At 41.1% G+C, this 19,571-nt stretch overlaps 1 protein-coding gene across 1 annotated transcript in view; it reads left to right on the top strand.

Annotated features, from left to right (window-relative positions):
* The window catches only part of ABCC4 (ATP binding cassette subfamily C member 4), a 285,679-nt gene that overhangs the window by 260,203 nt on the left and 5,905 nt on the right, over positions 1–19,571 (top strand). The window contains exons 28-29 of the mRNA XM_023218080.3: positions 270–375; positions 9,282–9,416. Coding sequence (XP_023073848.1) covers positions 270–375; positions 9,282–9,416 — 241 coding nt within the window. The remainder of the gene's footprint in view (positions 1–269; positions 376–9,281; positions 9,417–19,571) is intronic.

Genomic DNA, 19,571 nt, shown 5'->3' with positions numbered 1-19,571 from the left:
GCCATTCTCCTGCCTCAGCCTCCCGAGTAGCTGGGACTACAGGCGCCCGCCACCTCGCCCGGCTAGTTTTTTTGTATTTTTTAGTAGAGACAGGGTTTCGCCGTGTTAGCCAGGATGGTCTGGATCTCCTGACCTCGTGATCCACCCGTCTCGGTCTCCCAAAGTGCTGGGATTACAGGCTTGAGCCACCGCGCCCGGCCTGAGCTTTTTAAGTCTTAAGTCTGCTTTGCCCATCTTTACGGAATTAAACTTAACTTCTTTGATTGCAGAACTGATGAGTTAATACAAAAGAAAATCCGGGAGAAATTTGCCCACTGCACCGTGCTAACCATTGCACACAGATTGAACACCATTATTGACAGCGACAGGATAATGGTGAGTCCTTCACCTGCGGAATTCCAGTTGCTTCCAATTATGTTCACTTTTTCAGTTTGTTCCCTCCTTGTAAAACTTGATAGAAACCCCTAGTAAGTTAATTTTCTGTTAATTTTGGCTCTCATTCCCAACAGTAATTCATATGCTTAACTACAGCCCTCAGTGCTACTAACAATATATCCAATGTATCTCTTTGCATATACTCATATGCAAAAATCATATGTTAAAAGTTTACCATGAAAGTATTCCAAATCTAAGATTCAGCTTGTGATGCTAACTGTCGTACTACAGAGTAGTATCAAATAGAAGATCACAGTCATCGTCACTGTCACAGTTGTTTCAGCATGCTTGATCCCCTTAATGACAGATTCAGGTTTTTATATACTGCAAGGGGCTTGTTGGGTAAGGTTGCAGAAGTTCTCAGCTGTTGGGACATTCACAAGATGTGTGTCACAGGGGAAGAGATGAGAAGATCTGCCACAAATTATTTTCATAGAGGGTCTAGCCAGAAAAACAAATGAATCCAACAGAAAGGATTTAACAGGAAATTTGTTACATAGGAATTGGAGGGCCTAGAAAATGAAGGGAAACAGTGATAATTTTAGGAAGCAAGGCCAGGCACAGGGGCTCACACCTGTAATCTCAGCACTTTGGGAGACCAAGGCGGGCAGATCACTTGAGGTCAGGAGTTCGAGACCAGCCTGGCCAACATGGTGAAACCCTGTCTCTACTAATAATACAAAAATTAGCTGGACGTGGTGGTGGGCGCCTGTAGCCTAAATGTATCATATAGACTTCTTGTTGGGATTTGCTGTTACAGCATGGATGATAGCTACTCCTTTTATTATCTAATGCTTGGAAGTGCTGTCAACTTAGAAGGTCTGATTAGTGAGGGAGACAGCAACCAAGGACAGAACTTGGCAGACAAGTCAGTTGGTCACTCCTAAATCTGATCAATCAGCATCAGACCACATAAATGTCTAGTTCACAACCATTCCCTTGATCTGTCAGCACTGTTACCATTATTGAAATGTGCCCATTAGTTTATTGCTTTATATACCAATCCCTCCAGGTAGCTTTTGAGAGCCTTAATTTTTTTCTCTCTGGATTAATGTCTTTATCTAAACTCTCAACATGGTTCTACAAAGCAATTTACAGTTGGCCCCTCCCTACCATTTAGCCTTTCCTCACTCTGTTCTCTCTCTTTCCTTTGTAGTAAAAGCCATAGTCCTTTAGTTATTGTCCTTCAGTTCATCAAACGCAGCATTCACTGTTGTGGTCTTGCCCTCTCTACATCATGCACAATGGCGGCTTAGACTATGGTATGAGCAGTGAAGATGGTGCAATGGATGGATTTGGAGTAAATAGCAAAGTAAAGCAACTGGACTGTGATGGATTGAATGTGAGATTTGAGGGAAGACAGGGGGAGTCAATCCTGGTTTCTCTGTTTGGGACCTGACTATCTGGATGAATGGGAAAGACCTGGAAGAAATAAATTTGGAGAAGGGAAAGGCGAGCATTCCCCTGGAGGATGTAACTGTTGAGATGACCTTACATTTCAGCATGGAACTTTTCTTCTCACTCTCAACTCCATTAGTGTCTCCATCTATGGCGATCTCTCCAGTGATATTGGGAGATCTTCCATTTAGGGCTCCCTGGCCATGAGGTCATCAGTGACTTCACAGGAAGTCCTACTAGTAGGTGTAAATATAAGTAAGGAGTCTTATTACAAGCTCTGAATTCTTCGTGAGAACTATTTTCCAATTTTTCTTAACAGGCAATGGCAGGATTCAGCCTCAGGGAACCCAGGAGGCATGCATTCTGTAGCTTGAGATTGGGAACTGGCCTCTATGTTCCCTTGACCCCTAGCTGAAAGCTTCTACCATATTCTGGAGCTTCTCATCATCAGCCAGCTTTCAATTCAGGGGAACACCATAAATACCGTTCTTTCTCAGATCTTTGATTTTAGAGGTTTTTTTTTTTTTTTTTTTTCCCTTGCTTGTTTTAGAGATACCTTTCCAGAAAACATGTGTTCTGTTCTGTTATTCTGAAAGCTGTGAAAACATAGAGACAAGTGAATCAGCTGCAAAGCTCAGTGCTTCAGAGGGCAGGCTCAGGCAGTGGCTGGGGAAGTGACAGATGTTAATGAAGGACATAACCAACACTATTGTCATCGTGCAGTCATGGAATTGCAGGTGCTTAAGGTGTAATAATTACATTTTGTTGCATTGGTGAATACTTCTCCACAAAGACGGATGGATATGGTTTTGTTTACTGTAAGTAAATCAAACAAAAGGCTTGTTGGGAAACAACTGTGACCTAATTAATAGCTTTGTTTATGTGTTGACTCTCCAAAGGGATTTACCCAGTTTTGGTTCATTAAGTGCCATTAATGTGTTAAGCTTAGAATTTTATTTTATGAAGATGTTCTGTCAATTTTAACTTTATTAAACATGGTGTAGTCTTAATGACAGCTAATTTAATCTTCATTTGCTCAGTTGCCACAAAACAGTAGAGCAAGACAGACAAATTAGAAATCTTCTTTTTTCTAATACGCACCACTATCTCTACATTAAAGACAGCTTCCTCCCTGTAGTTTTTAGGATTAGCTGGTTACTTGTCACCGTTTTCCTTTCAGCCAATAGCACAGCCTTTTCCTCCGGTCCCTGCACACCCATCCTTACAGCACTCTGGATTCTCCCTGGTAGCGTGAGTGAACAAGGAATAAGCGAATCTGCAGTTAGAGAATTCTTCGGGAGTGAATTACAGAGAACCAAAAGCAGGACTGAGAAATTCAGATTGTAGCTCTTTTCTTTGTAGGCAGTCTTATGGGTGTATAATGTCTGTCTGTCTGTCTTTCTTTTTAGTAGAGTTTTCTCAGAGAAAACAAATGAGAAATCATTCTAACAGAACCAGCTGGAGAAACACAACTCAAAGCTAACTTGAGTTTTATTTAAATTCTATGTTTCATCTTCATGGAACTTCTCTTTAAGAAACCGACAACAGCCACAAATAGAACATTTCAGAAGAGGAAAAATTACTTCTTAAAAAATATGCTGAGACATTTAATTAAAGTGTTCAGGGGGACAAAGAACTAAAGTGAAGGTAGAAAGCACAAACTGGGGCTGGGCGTGGTGGCTCATGCCTGTTATCCCAGCATTTTGGGAGGGGGAGGGCAGATCACCTGAGGTCAGAAGTTCAAGACCAGCCTAGCCAACATGGTGAAACCCTGTCTCGACTAAAAATACAGAAAAATTAGCCGGGCGTGGTGCCGTGTGCCCATAATCCCAGTTACTCGGGAGGCCGAGGCAGGAGAATCTCTTGAACCCAGGAGGTGGAGGTTGCAGTGAGCCAAGATCACGCCACTGCACTCCAGCCTGGGCAACAGAGTGAGATCCATCTCACAAAAAAAGAAAAAGTACTAGGAGAATAAATACACACAATTATAGAGCTTTGGGGAAGTGGCTGAGTGGGTCACTGGGACTTACCCTTCATTTTCCCCAGGTGAGAAGAATCATTTACTGTTTTAAGACCTGGGACAGGATTTTGAGGAATCTTTGCCACATGCCATAGTACCTTGTCCCAGAGAAGAGTGACAGGTACCCATTTTACGAGTGAAGGAACCAATTTCGAACATCAGATGACTCTCCGTACACCACTTTCGTCATGGCAGCCCACAGCCGACCTCTGAACTGGAAACCCTCCCAGCCTCACTCTGCCTGTTGCTAAATGGGGTTTCTATGTATTGCTTGCTGCCATAGTGAAAGCTGTTCCGAGCTTTTCTTTTCCTATGGTCAGGATTTTTTATCCTTCACCCTGTCCTGCCCCTCCCCTGTTCCTGAGGTCACCCCACTATCAGCGATGGCATCCTGCCAGTTAAATGGATTACATTGTTTTGCAGTTGGTTCACTTAATTTTTATATCTAGGACAGCTACCTGGAATATCTGCAGATATGCAGGCCTGATAAACACATCTTCATTGAGCTTATGTAACTGAGGAACTGACTAATGCATTCCAGTATAATGTGTTTTTCCTTGACTTTCTGGAGAACAGCAAGTGATTTGAGGTTTGCATTGCTGGAGAGATCCTGGGGCGGCAGGACCGACATCAATGCGTGGCTTAGTTTATAGTTTTACTTGGGTAGAGGAAAGGTGAGGACCGAGGAGGAGATTTCAGGACTGTTTTCATATAGGTACAAAAGATATGAAGATACAAATTCAAGATTATACTCCTTTTTCTATACAAAAAGAAAATTCAGAGTCACTTTTTTTTTGTTGTAAAAGATCCAGAATCTTTGGTCAAATCGGTAAATACAGATTGAGTTCCCTAATCTGAAATTTGAAACGCTTCTAAATCTGAAACTTTTTGAGCTCTGATGTGAAGCTTGTAGGAAACCCTCATTGGGGCATTTCAGATTTTGGGTTTTCGGGTAAGTATGCTGGATCTGTAAGTATGTATAATGCAAACATTGCAAAATTCAAAAGTATCTGAAATCTGAAACACTTCTGGTCCCAGGCATTTCGTAAGTATACTCAACATGTATAAAGGCTAAGCGGGTAAAGTTCTATTCTTAGCATTGTTTTCTATGTGCATCCTAACTTGGCCCTTGTAGCATTTGATTGTTCCTTATTTTCTCTTTTCCAATATTTAGTCTGGAGTCAATCCTTAGCCCTCATTCCTGCTGTGTCTCCTTTTTGCTTTTCTCTCTCTTCTCTATAGCCATCAACTTGAGGCATGTGGTCCTCCAAGGCTATAGCCTGAATCCTGGCATCCCTATACCTCCTTCCTTATCTGTTTCCCAGGGCCAGCTAGATTCTTTCTCTGCTGGACCTCACTCTCTGGTCTGGGACTGCACCACTGGTCAGTCACCCAATCGTGCCCTGAATTTCACTTCCTTTTTATTTAACTTTTAGCCAGTGTGCATGGGGTGCCCGCTCACACATCATGTGCAATGCCAGGCCTTGGAGATGCAACAGTGAACCAGAGCAGTCACGTAACCCTGCCCTTGAGGAAGTGATCGGTGGGCTGTCAGACCTCTTGGTGTCTGGAATGACCACTGTCCTCCCACCCCTCACCTCCACCACCATTTCTGTGTGTCCAAGTCTGTCCATTCCTCAAGGTCCAGTTTGCTATTTTCTCCTCCCTGAAGCTCCTCATCAGAAATTTTGGCCAGTGGTGACTTCTGCTGCTGCTGAACTCCCACTTGTTTTGCCTTTTTTCTGGCATTCTAGTCACTTGAGTGTTTTCTCCTGTCTTTATTTTTTATTTTTTTTGAGTGTAGGCTTCCTAAAAGCAGGGGCTGGGACTTACCCATTTCTGCCTCTTCCACAGCATCTAGCATAATGACATGAATGCAGAAAGTGTGCAATAAATGTGTGCTGAATAAATTCAGGAATTCATGAAAGTTCATTTTCCTCCAGTGTGTTCTGGCTGAGTGTCACTTGCTCATTATTAATCCTGAAACTTTAATGAAGTTTGTTTTCTTGGGCCATGTGTCGTGGCTCACGCCTGTAATCCCAGCACTTTGGGAAGCCAAGCTGGGAGGATCGCTTTGAGCTCAGGAGTTTAAAATCAGCATGGGCAACATGGTGAAACCCCATCTCTACAAAAAACAAAAATTAGCCGGACTTTGATGGCATGCACCTGCAGTCCCAGCTACTCGGGAGGCTGAGGCTGGAGAACCGCTTGATCCCAGGAGGTGGAGGTTGCAGTGAACTGAGATTGCACCATTGTACTCCAGCCTGGGTGACAGAGTGAGACTCTATTTCAAAAAAAAAAAAAAAAATTGTCTTCTTTTTCTGTGAGCATATGCCAGGCACACAGTAAAAAACTGAGTCCTGGGTGTAATAGGACTCCAATTGCAGTGGAAAGTGAATAGGTGAATTTTTTATGCTTGTAGGCATATTTTTCTTAAAATATGCAAAGTTATTATCCAAATAAAAAGGTGTCTTAAAAAATTGAATGTTTACAGTTCTCATTGCCCATATTTTACTTCTGAAAACAAAGAAACTGAAAGTAAATAGAAATGTACCTCTGGGAACTCACATGAAGAGGGAAGAAGACAGGTTTCCACCTGGGTTCAAATTCCAGCTCTGCCATCTCCTAATTTGTGCAGCCTAGGCTAAGTTGTTTAACTTATTTGCACTTCCATCTTTATCTCTGGCTGTCAGCATCTTGATAGACTGTTTCTTGCTCATCTTTAAATCACCCATTCCTGAAACAGTACTTTGGAAATAGACATTCACTCAATATTGCATGAATGGATGGAAGGAAAGAAATTACCTTATCCATTCTATTTTGGGAGTTTGCAGTGATGATTGTAAAAGCAGAGCATGTTCAACCCATTTTATTTTCCTTTTCAAGTTCACAAACTGATATTTTAGTTATGGGGTGCTTTCATTGATTTTTATGGTAGCCATACTCTTTGTTAGGTCATATTTATATGCCAAGGATCCCATGTCTCAAATCTTGCAAATTCATCTGTAGCTACGATAATCCAGTTCATTATAAGATACTACATTTTGGGGGTTATTTTGGGTTTTTTGAGCATTTTTTTCTTTTTCTTTCTTTCTTTCTTTCTTTCTTTTTTTTTTTTTTTTTTTGAGACAGAGCCTCACTCTGTCACCCAGGCTGGACTGCAGTAGCACGATCTTGGCTCACTGCATCCTCCACCTCCTGGGTTCAGGTGATTCTCATGCTTCAGCCTCCCGAGTAGCTGGGACTACAGTTGCACACCACCATGCCCAGCTAATTTTTGTATTTTTAGTAAAGATGGTTTCGAACTCCTGGCCTCAAGTGATCTGCCTGCCTTGGCCTTCCGAAGTGCTCAGATTATAGGTGGGAGCCACTGCACCTGGCCTATATTTTGTTTTAATGAGTATCAAAAAAGTATTAAAGAGGTCGGTTTTATTTTATATTTTTTAAGTGTGAAACCTTATAGAAGTTAAAATTTTAGGTTCTAATAAATTATAAAGGTTGTGGTTCTATCACCCCCAAACTCAAAAACTCTCCTAACAAATAAAATGCCATTGCTAAGTTGTTGATATTTATAAGGCTTAAAGTATTTTGACCAAAATGATCTTTCTGTCATTTTTATTATTAATCTAATAATAATAATGCTTTTTCCTGGCTCTGCCTTTTTAGATTCTGGTCAGTTTTGAGAACTCCCGGTCTCAGTGGCATTCATGTGTTTTCAGACAATGAGAGGGAATCTGGAAAGATTTACTAGTCACTCAAATGTGAATAAATTTAGTAGGAATTTGGACAAGGACCAAATAGTAGTAGGACTTTCTTTCCATTAAACATTATGTAGAGTCTTTACAGAGAACTCACTCGCTATCAACTCTGTGGGAATAATTTTTACAAGTTTACTTGTTGCTTTTGCAGACTAAAACTTCATCATTTTAGAAAGTAATTTGATTCACTTATCTATTTAGTCTTTGCGTTAGAGAGACCTGTATTTTTAAATTGCAGATTTTTTCCTTTATCATCAGGAGGAGTGGTTATGCTCTGTAATGCTATGCTTAAGTAAAATTACACATTTGGGGTATCTAAATTGGCATGCCAAATTATAGGACATTTTAATTATTATGTGGATGTGACAGATTCAATTATTCTTGAACTCTTTAGAGAAAGCTGCCCTTAGCAGTGATTCACAGTAGTAAACAAAAGATTAACAGGAAAATGCCCTTTATGAGGCTTAATAATTGTGTCCGATTAAATACCATGGGACGGAATTAACTGCAATGTCTACATGTAGAAAAACATCCTGTGTCCTGCTTGGAGGTTCAGCATATTCTCTTAAGATAAATTTACTCTAAATGTGGCCTAAATGAAGAACTAAGTGCCACTTAACATCAGAACTGTTTTCTTTGGTACGTCATTTGGGCCAATTGTTCAGACTCTTTCTTCCCTCTGAAACCATTAACCAAAGCCACTAATAAGTAGAAATGCAGAGTTAAGAGCCCCTTCCTCCCTCTTTTAATTTCTGGTGGACATATTAATGAGCAATAAAGCAGCTAAAAGGCAGGCAGCTAAAGAAAGAGAAAGAAGCAAAGAAAGGTGATTGGGAAAACAGATATTCCGCCCTCAGCGATGCAGATTGGGCTGCCTCATGTGTCATGTGGGCTGTGATCACAGGAGTTTGGAGGTCAATTTCTTAATCGCTTCTTTAGTCTTATCCAAAGAGAAAATTGGATTTCTAGCGATTTCTTCTGTGCAGAGAGCAATTATGCTAAAGCTGCTTAGGTAACAGCTTTTTTGGCCAGCCTTTCTCTCTCGGAATAATAAAGTATACCCAGAGCCGATTTCAGAATGCACCTTAACCTCACCATCCAGAGTGTAGCCTCTCTTAGCAGCTGACATGTTCTAGAACCTTAAAGAAATTCTAGAAGCATTTACTTCTTTTCCAAATATTGCTTAGCGTCTGTGAAACTGGCTCGGCAATTAATTTACTGTCAGGTCTTTCCCATCTGTTTTTTATGACATTACCCTACCTTGTAGATAAACTGAATTTGACTTTCTTAAATCAAGAAGTTTCCCAACTCTGATCATATGTATAAATACCCTTCAATGCTGAGAGTCTGAGAGTTAAAAGCACTAAGTAATGATAAGAACCCAAAATGCCTTTGGCAGAATATAAAATGCCACAGGACTGCTGAGTGCCCAGAATAATAGTCCAGAACTTTCATTTTCTTCCTTTCCTATAACATTATAGTAATAAAAGGTCAGGTTAGGCCTTTCTTTGCTTCGTAAAACAGGGTAATCAAACCATTTAAACACCATCCAGGCCTACCACCCAAACAGATTCTCTCCCTCTCCTGCCCCTTTCCGAAATATTGTCTCTGTTATAATATGTTACTGCAAAACATCGTGTTTCAATGGGTTTCTTTCTGCTGATTAACAGGTTTTAGATTCAGGAAGACTGAAAGAATATGATGAGCCATATGTTTTGCTACAAAATAAAGAGAGCCTATTTTACAAGATGGTGCAACAACTGGGCAAGGCAGAAGCCGCTGCCCTCACTGAAACAGCAAAACAGGTGAGCGTGCTCCAAGGAGTTGTAATTAAAGTTTGTCTCAGCGGCTCCTTCCGCACAATTTGGCACCGTGGGTATGGTAACAAGCACTGTGTACCCTTTTCAATTATAAGCCTGCAGAGACAAAGCTTCACGACTGGGCCTTAATGGCACGTCCCAGGTTGAAGTCAGGTCTGCAGAGAGTCGGCAGAAGCGGGTAGGGGTTGGGGGGTTGAGTGTGTGCACATACATGTGCGTGCCGTGTGCCCAAGAAGCAGAAAGGTGTTAGACCAGACTTTTTACACATTTAGACTCTGTGGGTTCAGATTCTCATAGAAAAAGGCATAGAGCACATAGTACTCATGTTCTGCAGACCCCTTGCATTTCATTCTTATTGATAGGCAAATACTGTTGAGGTACATACAGGAGATTTAAGAGTTTGAGCAAAAAGTGTGGGCTATTGTTTATTGTTGTAGAATGATCTACCTAGAAAATGTTCTACTTAGACCTACCTAGATTGCTTTTGGTTTCTAGTTTCTGTTTCATATTATTATTATTATTGTTATTATTATTATTATTATTTTGAGGCGGAGTCTCACTCTGTCACCCAGGCTGGAGTGCACTGGCACCATCTCGGCTCACTGCAAGCTCTGCCTCATGGGTTCATGCCATTCTCCTGCCTCAGCCTCCCAAGTAGCTGGGACTACAGGCACCTGCCACCATGCCCAGCTAATTTTTTGTATTTTTTAGTAGAGACGGGATTTCACCATGTTAGCCAGGATGGTCTCGATCTTCTGACCTTGTGATCTGCCCGCCTCGGCCTCCCAAAGTGCTGGGATTACAGGCGTGAGCCACCACGCCTGGCCAAGTTTCTGTTTTATGATTTGTAAAGAAAACTCCTACATAATACTCTCACTGTTGCCCTGGGTTTCCCCCTCATTCTTCGTTGTTTAGAATTAGGCCCATTTAGCCCATACGCTTCCTCTACTTTCTATAAGATGCAATTGCCAGGCCGGGTGTGGTGGTTCACGCCTGCAATCCCAGCACTTTGGGAGGCCGAGGCAGGCAGATCACCTGAGGTCGGGAGTTCGAGACCAGCCTGACCAACATGGAGAAATCCCATCTCTACTAAAAATACAAAAATTAGCCAGGAGTGGTAGCGAATGCCTGTAACCCCAGCTACTCAGGAGGCTGAGGCAGAAAAATCGTTTGAACCCGGAAGGTGGAGGTTGCGGTGAGCCAAGATCACGCCACTGCACTCCAGCCTGGGCAATAAGAGCGAAACTCCGTCTCCAAAAAAAAAAAAAACCAAGATGTTATTGCCATCAGGACAAATCAAGAATTTATGATATGTTACAGTTATAGCCTCAATAATCCTTGAAGTATGTTTATAAGGCATTAAAGACACGCAGGCTACATGATCTCTTTCCAACAATGGTGATGTGGAAGTATCTCATTCTACGGATGTGATAACCGCAGTTTGATTTAAGGGACTTAGCCAGATGTCACGTGGTCACCTGTAATTCTTTCTTAAAATTCTGTGATGTAAGAGTTGTATTGATGCAGGGAGGGAAGGAACATCCGATGTTCTTGGCTTAGGGTGGAATGAGACTTCTAGCAGTACATGGTGAGGCTCCCATCAAAACTGTTCATCTGTAGGCATGATAATATGGGTGTGATTTTCCTTCTTCATTGTTTTCTATATTTTTCAGGTTTTCAACACTGTAGGTAGAATAAAGTTGCTTGTTTGTATGTAATATTTTAAATATCTATTACAAACAACAGAATAAGAAAATAGGGGCCAACATGGTGAAACCGCATGTCTACTAAAAATAAAAAAAACAGCTGGGTGTGGTGGCGCATGCCTGTAATCCCAGCTACTTGGGAGGCTGAGGCAGGAGAATCACTTGAACCCGGGAGGTGGAGGTTACAGTGAGCCAAGATCGTGCCACTACACTCCAGCTTCGGTGACAGAGTGAGACACCGTCTCAAAAAAAAAAAAAAAAAAAAAAAGGCCAGTCATGGTGTCTCACACCTGTAACCCCAGCAACCCCAGCACTTTGTTTGGGAAGCCAAAGCGGGTAGATCACAAGGTCAAGAGATAAAGACCGTCCTGGCCAACATGGTAAACCCCATCTCTACTAAAAATACAAAAATTAGCTGGGCCTGGTGGTGCACATCTGTAGTCTCAGCTACTCGGGAGGCTGAGGCAGGAGAACTCCTTGAACCTGGGAGGCAGAGGTTGCAGTGAGCCGAGATCGTGCCACTGCACTCCAGCCTGGCAACAGAGCGAAACTCGGTCTCAAAAAAAAAAAAAAAAAAAAGAAAGAAAAAGAAAATATGTTCCCATATCTAACGGTATTTCTGTATTTCTATATTAAAGATTTATCCAAGTAAAACCTAGGTTGCCTTCAGTTCCTATTTCATCTCATTCTCCATAGAAGTGAGGAACTGTCCTTTCCACTGTCTTTCTTTGAATCCTGCATTCATCCTCAAAACGGTTCTGTAAATGCCTTTGTGTGCACAGTATTATGCTGGGCACTAACAAATACGTTAAACTTGCCCCTAGTCATTGACAATATAAACCAAAGAATAGAGCAGAGCAGAGATTTAACTGATGTGCTGAGCCCTGATGGCAATGATGATGGTGATGATGATGATGAGATGTGGCAAACAGGCACTGTGCACTTCTCATTATGCCTGTTTAAGAAGCTGAGACATAGAGAGGGAAGGGAATTGCCTACGATCTCGTAGCTAGCAGAATTATAGGCAGAGTCCAGATTCAAGCCTGGCTTTAGGGTCGACAAAACTTGTGTTCTGAATTTTCATAAGAATCACATTGTGTATGAATAAGGGGTAGCTGTACTTGGAGCCCTGTATTTCTTTTATACCTGAAATTTACAGAATACTTTTATTCTAGAGTATCTCCCAGCCAAAGCTTCCCTCATAAAACCCGATCAATCATTGGGATTCCCTGTATAATCTAGTCACAAAAGAGCCAGGAACCTCCAAAGCCCTTTTTGTTCTTTGGTACCTTAGGCGTTTCACATCAAAGAGATGTGTCCCTATCTATATATCAAAATACCCATTTAAAAAATATGTTATGTATTATCAAGACATGGAGTAATAAGAAATAGGTCATAGAATTTTAGCATGTTCCAACTAACATAAGATAATACAGTTCACCTTTGTTTTACATGTGAGGAAACTAAGGCCCCGAGAAGTAAGTGGGCCCAGACTTATTTATAGCAGAGACAGAATTAGGAATCTTTTTTTAAATCAATGTTCAATGCAAGCATAACATACATGTAGAAAGGGACATTGGTTACAGAATTTGAAATCTCGATTACTGGTCCACTAATCTTCCATCTAATTCAACAATATTAATCATAACTTACATTTGTGTAGTTTTTATAATTTATTTGACATTGTTTACATAGTTCTTGCACGTATGATTCTACTTAATCCTCACAGCAGTCTGTAAGTCTTACTGTATTGACGAGGATGTTGGGTCATGAGTCCTCATGTGGACACAGAGCTGGTCCGTGGAGAACAGAAGGCAGAAGGCCGATGTGTCCCCCTAGGTCGTGTTCTGTGTCAAGCCTGAAAATGCTGCTCCTTGTCTCATTTGGTATCCAAGATGCAGCTAGTCGCCCAAATTCACACAGTGGCAGAATTTCCTTCCTGGATTTTAGTCCTGCCTAACCGCTGGCTCAGGTCACCTCTACAGAAAGACATAAGGAAATACACAGCTTGATTCTCATCCAAGTTGAATATCTTCTTGACATTTCTGCATACACTTGGTCCTCTTAGGAGAACAAGCTGTCAGAGTGTCAGCCTTTTAAATGTGCAAGCATCAAATATCAATGCATCATTCACAACTGTAACACCACGAGGATTAGTCTAAATCAACAAGCTTTTCGCTCTCACAGATTAGAATTCATTTGTTGGAAGGAAAACTCAACATCTGGGAAAAGGTACTTCCAAGTCACGTATTCTTGACCACGTAGTTGCTTTCCTGAAAATGCTGGTGCAAGCAACGCTGAGTCTCTCTTTTGACTGACCTTTGCAGATGACTCAAAGTATTTTAATATTTTAAATTAAAATTACATATTAAATTACAATTACATAATTACATTTCAGGGTGCTGAAGGATGCACTGGTTTGCTCAGGCTGCCATAGCAAAGTAGCACAGACTAGGTGGCTTAACCCACAGCAGTTTATGTTCTTATACTTCTGTGCTAGAGTCTGAGATCAGGGTGTCAGCAAGGCGGCTTTCCTCTGAGGCCCCTCTCCTTGGCTTGCAGATGGCTGTGTGTTCACAGGGTCTTTTCTCTGTGTATGCCTGTGTCCTAATCACCTCTTTCTGTAAGGACACCAGTCATGTTGGATCAGGGCCCACCCTAAAGACCTCATTTTAACTTAATTACACCTTTAAAGACTTTCTCCAAATACAGTTACATTCTGATGTACTTGGGGGTTAGGACTTCAACATAGGAATTTAGGGGGATGCAAATCAGCTCATAGCACAGGGTAAATGTCAATCGTCCTCCCTGGTGAAGCAGACTGAATTTGAGGTTCCCAGTGAGTAACAGAGGTACCATTTTATCCACCCATGAAATCCCCAGATACAACTCAAAAGTTATGAAATCCTGGCCAGGCATGGTGGTTCACACCTGTAATCCCAGCACTTTGGGAAGTTGAAGTGGGTATATCACTTGAAGTCAGGAGTTCAAGACTAGCCTGGCCAACATGGTGAAACGCCGTCTCTACTAAAAATTTAAAAGTTAGCCAGGCATGGTGGTGCACGCTTGTAATCCCAGCTACTCGGGAGGCTGAGGCTGGAGAATCACTTGAACCCAGGAGATGGAGGTTGCAGTGAGCCTAGATCATACCACTGCACTCTAGCCTGGGCAATAGAGCGAGACTCCATCTCAGAAAAAAATATGTATGTATGTATGTATGTACGTATAGATAGATACATAGATAGATATGAAATCCTGACATCCTGGATCCTAGGAGCCTGGGGCCTGTTTGAATAGGTAGAGGAGATGCTTAGCAGTCAATGGCCTTACAGAAGCCACGCAAGGCCTGTGAGCCTCAAAGGCCTCACCTGTCATGCCAGGATTGCAGTACTACTCCGGTTTCTTCACTGTTAACATGTATTAAATGAGACAGTGTATGTTTAAGTGATTCAAAGAATATAAGACATTTTACAAATATAAGCAAATTCGGGCTATTGATGATAAAAGCTCAGTAATTTTTTAAGACTATAGACTGAACTCTTAGCTCCCAGTAATAGTAAAAGAAGTTTCCAAAGTTTTGTAGCTTTATAGACTAAATAATTACAAATTATTTTTAAGAATCAGCTTACCAAGTGATATATGCTCATGTTACAAAATTCAAAGCATTGATAGTTTTGCAAAAAACTTTAAAAAGTATGTCACTCTGCCACTCCTGCCCTTCATCAGGCAGTTCCTCTGCCAGGTTTCAGCCCTGGCACCATCTTCTGCAGTTGTGTTGATGTATTCTGTGCATAAACAAGCACATGTGCATATATAGCTTTTCTGGTTTTTGAGCACAAATGATAGCTATTCTTGATGTTTTTTTCACTTAATATTATATTCCATATTATATCAATACATATAGTTACCTCATTTTATTATATATGTATATTTTTTATTAGCTGTGTGTGTGTATGTGTGTGTGTGTAGGTGTATATATATATATACATGTACATATATATATATTTAAAGCAGTTTCACTCCTGTTGCCCAGGCTGGAGTGTAATGGTGCAATCTCAGCTCACTGCAATCTCCATCTCCTGGGTTCAAGTGATTTTCCTGCCCCGGCCTCCCAAGTAGCTGGGATTACAGGCACCCACCACCATGCCCAGCTAATTTTTTTGTATTTTTAGTAGAGACGGGTTTTTACCATGTTGGCCAGGCAGGTCTTGAACTCCTGACCTCAGGTAATCCACCCGCCTTGGCCTCCCAAAGTGCTGGGATTACAGGGGTGAGCCACCATGCCCAGCCAGTTACCTCATTTTTTTAATGGCTACCTAGTATTTATACTTTTTCCACTCTGTACTTTTCACTTTTCCCAATTAACTTCCAATTAAGTTAGCTATTTTTGTTTTTTTCGTGGTGAATGACCTACCAGATTTATTTACTAGTTTATATTCTGTTTTCCAGTTGATCAGTTCCTGCTTTTATCTTTACTGCCTTCGTTTTTTGGTTTTTCTTGTTGCTTCTTCTTGAATGCATTTGTATTCATTCTTTTTTCCTTAGTATTTTAACGCTTTGAATTTCCGTATTCTATAGTTTTGGTATGTAGTGCTTTCATTCATAGTTTATTCTTTATTTATATATTCTGCAATTTTGGATTTTAATTTTCTCTGGCCCAGAAATTATTGAAGAGGGAAGTTTTTAAAACTTTTTGGTGGTAGGGGTTTGTTTTTTCTGTTCATTTCTTTTCTGTTTTACTCATCAGTTTCATTTTCATTATATGTCATCCATACCCTTTCTATCCATTTGGAATTTTCTTTGTGTCCTAGTTTTTCTGGATGTTCTTTGGGCATTGAAAAGATGATGTTATTCTGTTTAAGGTATGGAGTTTAATAAGGTTTAATTAGTTCTACTTTGTTAATTACATTCTTATTAATCCTTATTTGTATTGGTCTATTTTCTGTGACTTGGATCTAGAGGTGAATTAGTTTCATACTGTACGTATTTCTCTCTGTATTACCTGTCGTTTTTGTTTTGGTAATTTTGATGCTATGGTTTTCAGTCCACAGATGTTCATAACTTGGGTTTCCACTATGAGTTTCTTTCCTGCCATTTTAACATGCCTGTCTTGATTCATGTAATGGTTTTGGTCTAAATCCATGCTGGTTCAAAACTAGATTGGGTCGCATGCTTTTACTTTGTTTTCTTTGTCTGGTATATATGGGATTGTCTTTTTTTTTTTTTAGACGGAGTCTCGCTCTGTCGCCCAGGCTGGAGTGCAGTGGCGCAATCTCGGCTCACTGCAAGCTCTGCCTCCCGGGTTTACGCCATTCTCCTGCCTCAGCCTCCCGAGTAGCTGGGACTACAGGCGCCTGCCATCTTGCCCGGCTAGTTTTTTTTTTGTATTTTTTAGTAGAGACGGGGTTTCACCGTGTAGGCCAGGATGGTCTCGATCTCCTGACCTGGTGATCCACCCGTCTCGGCCTCCCAAAGTGCTGGGATTACAGGCTTGAGCCACCGCGCCCGGCCGGGATTGTCTTTGAATAGCCAAAAGTGTGTCTCCTATATATGACGTGGTTAGGTTTTACGCTGAGATTTAATCTTAGCCTTTGTTTTTACTAGATGATTTTAGTACATTTACATTTGTTGAGATCATAAGTATGTTTTGTCTTAGTTCTGTCATGTTATGCTTTCAGTTTTTTTGTATTCATTTTTACCTTTTAATTTGTAGTAGATAATTTTTGCTTCTTTGAATATTGTTTTGTGTGTGTTCCTTTTGTTTCCTCTAAATGCTGTTTCTTTATTGACTCCCCATTATAAACAGTGACAATGTAAATACACTTCTCTCTCCATCCTACCCACCAAATTTTAGCTTAGTTTTTCTTCTGTTTGCCTTCAAGCCTCAAATATACTTAAGCCTCTGTTGTTTGACTTTTCTTTAAATGATACTTTCTCCATCTTTTAGTTAGCTAAAGTTTATCCTTCAGTACTTTTTAAACTTCAGGCTATAACTCATTAGTGGTGCTGTGAAATCAATTTGGTCCATCATGACTAGTGTGTTTTAAGATGTAAAATAGAATAGAATGGAATAGAAGAAAAATAACAATGTATCTTTCATAGTAGTGGTAATATTTTTTGAAATGCTTTTCAGTATAGATACAGATACAGATAGTGGATGTGTATCAAGTCCCTGTGTACAGTGAAATGTGCCACCCATTACTGTGGGTGGCAGTTTAAGAGAAACAAAGTTGCAAAACAATGCTCTATACCATCTTAAAGGGAAAGGTTCCTTGGAACTTAGAATCCCTGACTTACTGCATGTCTGAAATCTTTGTTACCTCTCTGATTTAAATGTGGTGGTTATACCATGGCACACATTTACCTATGTGACAAACCTGCATGTTCTGCACATGTATCCTGGAATTTAACATAAAAATAAAAACTTTCAAAAAGTGGTAGTTATAAAATTACTGGGTCACACCTTCTTTCATTTAGTATGTTGCAACCTTTGCTCTAAGGTCTTGTGTTGTCTGTTCATATGGAGACGTCTATGACCATGTTTGACATAACTCGGCCTTTTTTCTTTCTTTTTTTCTTTTTTTAATTATACTTTAAGTTCTAGGGTAGATGTGCACAATGTGCAGGTTTGTTATATATGTATACTTGTGCCATGTTGGTGTGCAGCACCCATCAACTCGTCAGCACCCATTATACCTCATTTACATCAGGTATAACTCCCAATGCCATCCCTTCCCCCTTTTTTTCTTTTTTGAGACAGGGTCTTGCTTTGTCGTCCAGGCTGGAGTACAGTGGCACAATCATAGCTCACTGGAGCCTTAACCTCCGTGGCTCAAGCAATGCTCCCTTCTCAGCCTCCCTTAAAGCTGGAACTAGAGGCACATGTCACCATGCCTGGCTAATTTTTTTTCTTCCCCCATAGAGACGAGGTCTCACTATGTTTCCCACGCTGGTCTTGAACTCCTGGGTTCAAGCCATCCTCCCACCTTAACCTCCCAAAGTGCTGGGATTACAGATGTGTGCCACTATGCCCAGCCAGATCTTTTTTCTTGTATGCTGAAAGGTTTTCCTGGGACATTATTGTGTAGTCTTTCAGACTTTTGATTCAAGTTTACTTTTGTTTATGGAAGTTTACTTGAATTATCCTTGCATTTTTTTTATTAGATTATATTCTGTTCTTTACAAATATCTATCATGTATACGTTTTCTGTCCCTTGTCTATTTTGTAAAGCTATTTTCTTCTTAATCCTTTGTAGTGCTTTATTAACTTTTAGTTATTTTGTTTGTTTGCTCAATCCTATCCTGTCTCATACTGTTTCTTCAGCATTGGCTAATCTTCGTGCTGCCTTCAGTAGAAATGTCATTTATTTTTTATTTTTCCTTTTTTGAGACAGAATCTCCCTCTATTGTGCAAGCTGGAGTGCGGTGGCATGCTCTTGGCTCACTGCACCCTCCAACTCCCAGTTCAAGCAATTCTCATGCTTCAGCCTCCCAAGTAGCTGGGATTACAGGTGTGTGCCATCACAACCAGCTGATTCTTATAGTTTTAGTAGATACAAGTTTTCCTTAGATTGGCCAGGCTGGCCTCGAACTCCTGGCCTCAAGTGATCCTCCCACCTCAGCCTCCCAAAGTGCTGGGATTACAGGTGTGAGCCACTGCACCTGGCCCATTTCTTTGATATTTTCACTTTTCTCTTCCACTTCACTTTTGACCACTGTCAACTCATATTTCAGCATCTTCTGTTGCTCTGCCATGTTTTCCTGTATTTTTGTATCTCTGTTATGCACAGCCTGATCATTCTGCTGCATTTTCTTTGAATATATTATATTCATAAACTTTATGTGCTCAACATTTGTCCTGTGTTTATCTTATTTCATTTCTTATTTGTATATTTTCCAGGCCCTGTACTACTCTTAAAATTATAATAATAATGATTATTATTCCTACTCCTCACCTGTGAATAAAACAAACTTTTCCTAGACCAGATAGTTGAGGGATAGTTGTGGCTAGGGCCTTGTTTCTGGCTAAAGGGAATTTTCTGTGCTTAATGTAGAAGTAGTTTATGACCCAGAGAGGCTGTGTGTGTCGCAGGGGGGAGGTGGGGGGGTTGTGGGTGTGTGGTGGGGGTGTGGGTGTGTGTGAGGGGGTGTGGTTGTGTGTGGCGATGTGGGTGTGTGGTGGGGGTGTGGGGGTGTGGGGGGTGTGTGAGGGTGTGGGTGTGGGTGTGTGGGTATGTGAGGGTGTGTGTGTATGGGGGTGTAGTGGGTGTCGTGGGGGGTGTGGGTGGATGTGGATGGGTGGTGGGTGTGGGGGGTGTGGGGGTGTGTATGGGGGTGTGGTGGGGGTGTGGGTGTGTGGTGGGTGTGGGTGGATGTGGATGGGTGTGTGGTGGGTGTGGGTGGATGTGGATGGGTGTGTATGGGGGTGTGGTGG

This window comes from Piliocolobus tephrosceles, chromosome X (genome assembly GCF_002776525.5).
Source record: "Piliocolobus tephrosceles isolate RC106 chromosome X, ASM277652v3, whole genome shotgun sequence".
Taxonomy (NCBI): Eukaryota; Metazoa; Chordata; class Mammalia; order Primates; family Cercopithecidae; genus Piliocolobus; species Piliocolobus tephrosceles.
This window is presented reverse-complemented; position numbering and strand designations above follow the sequence as displayed.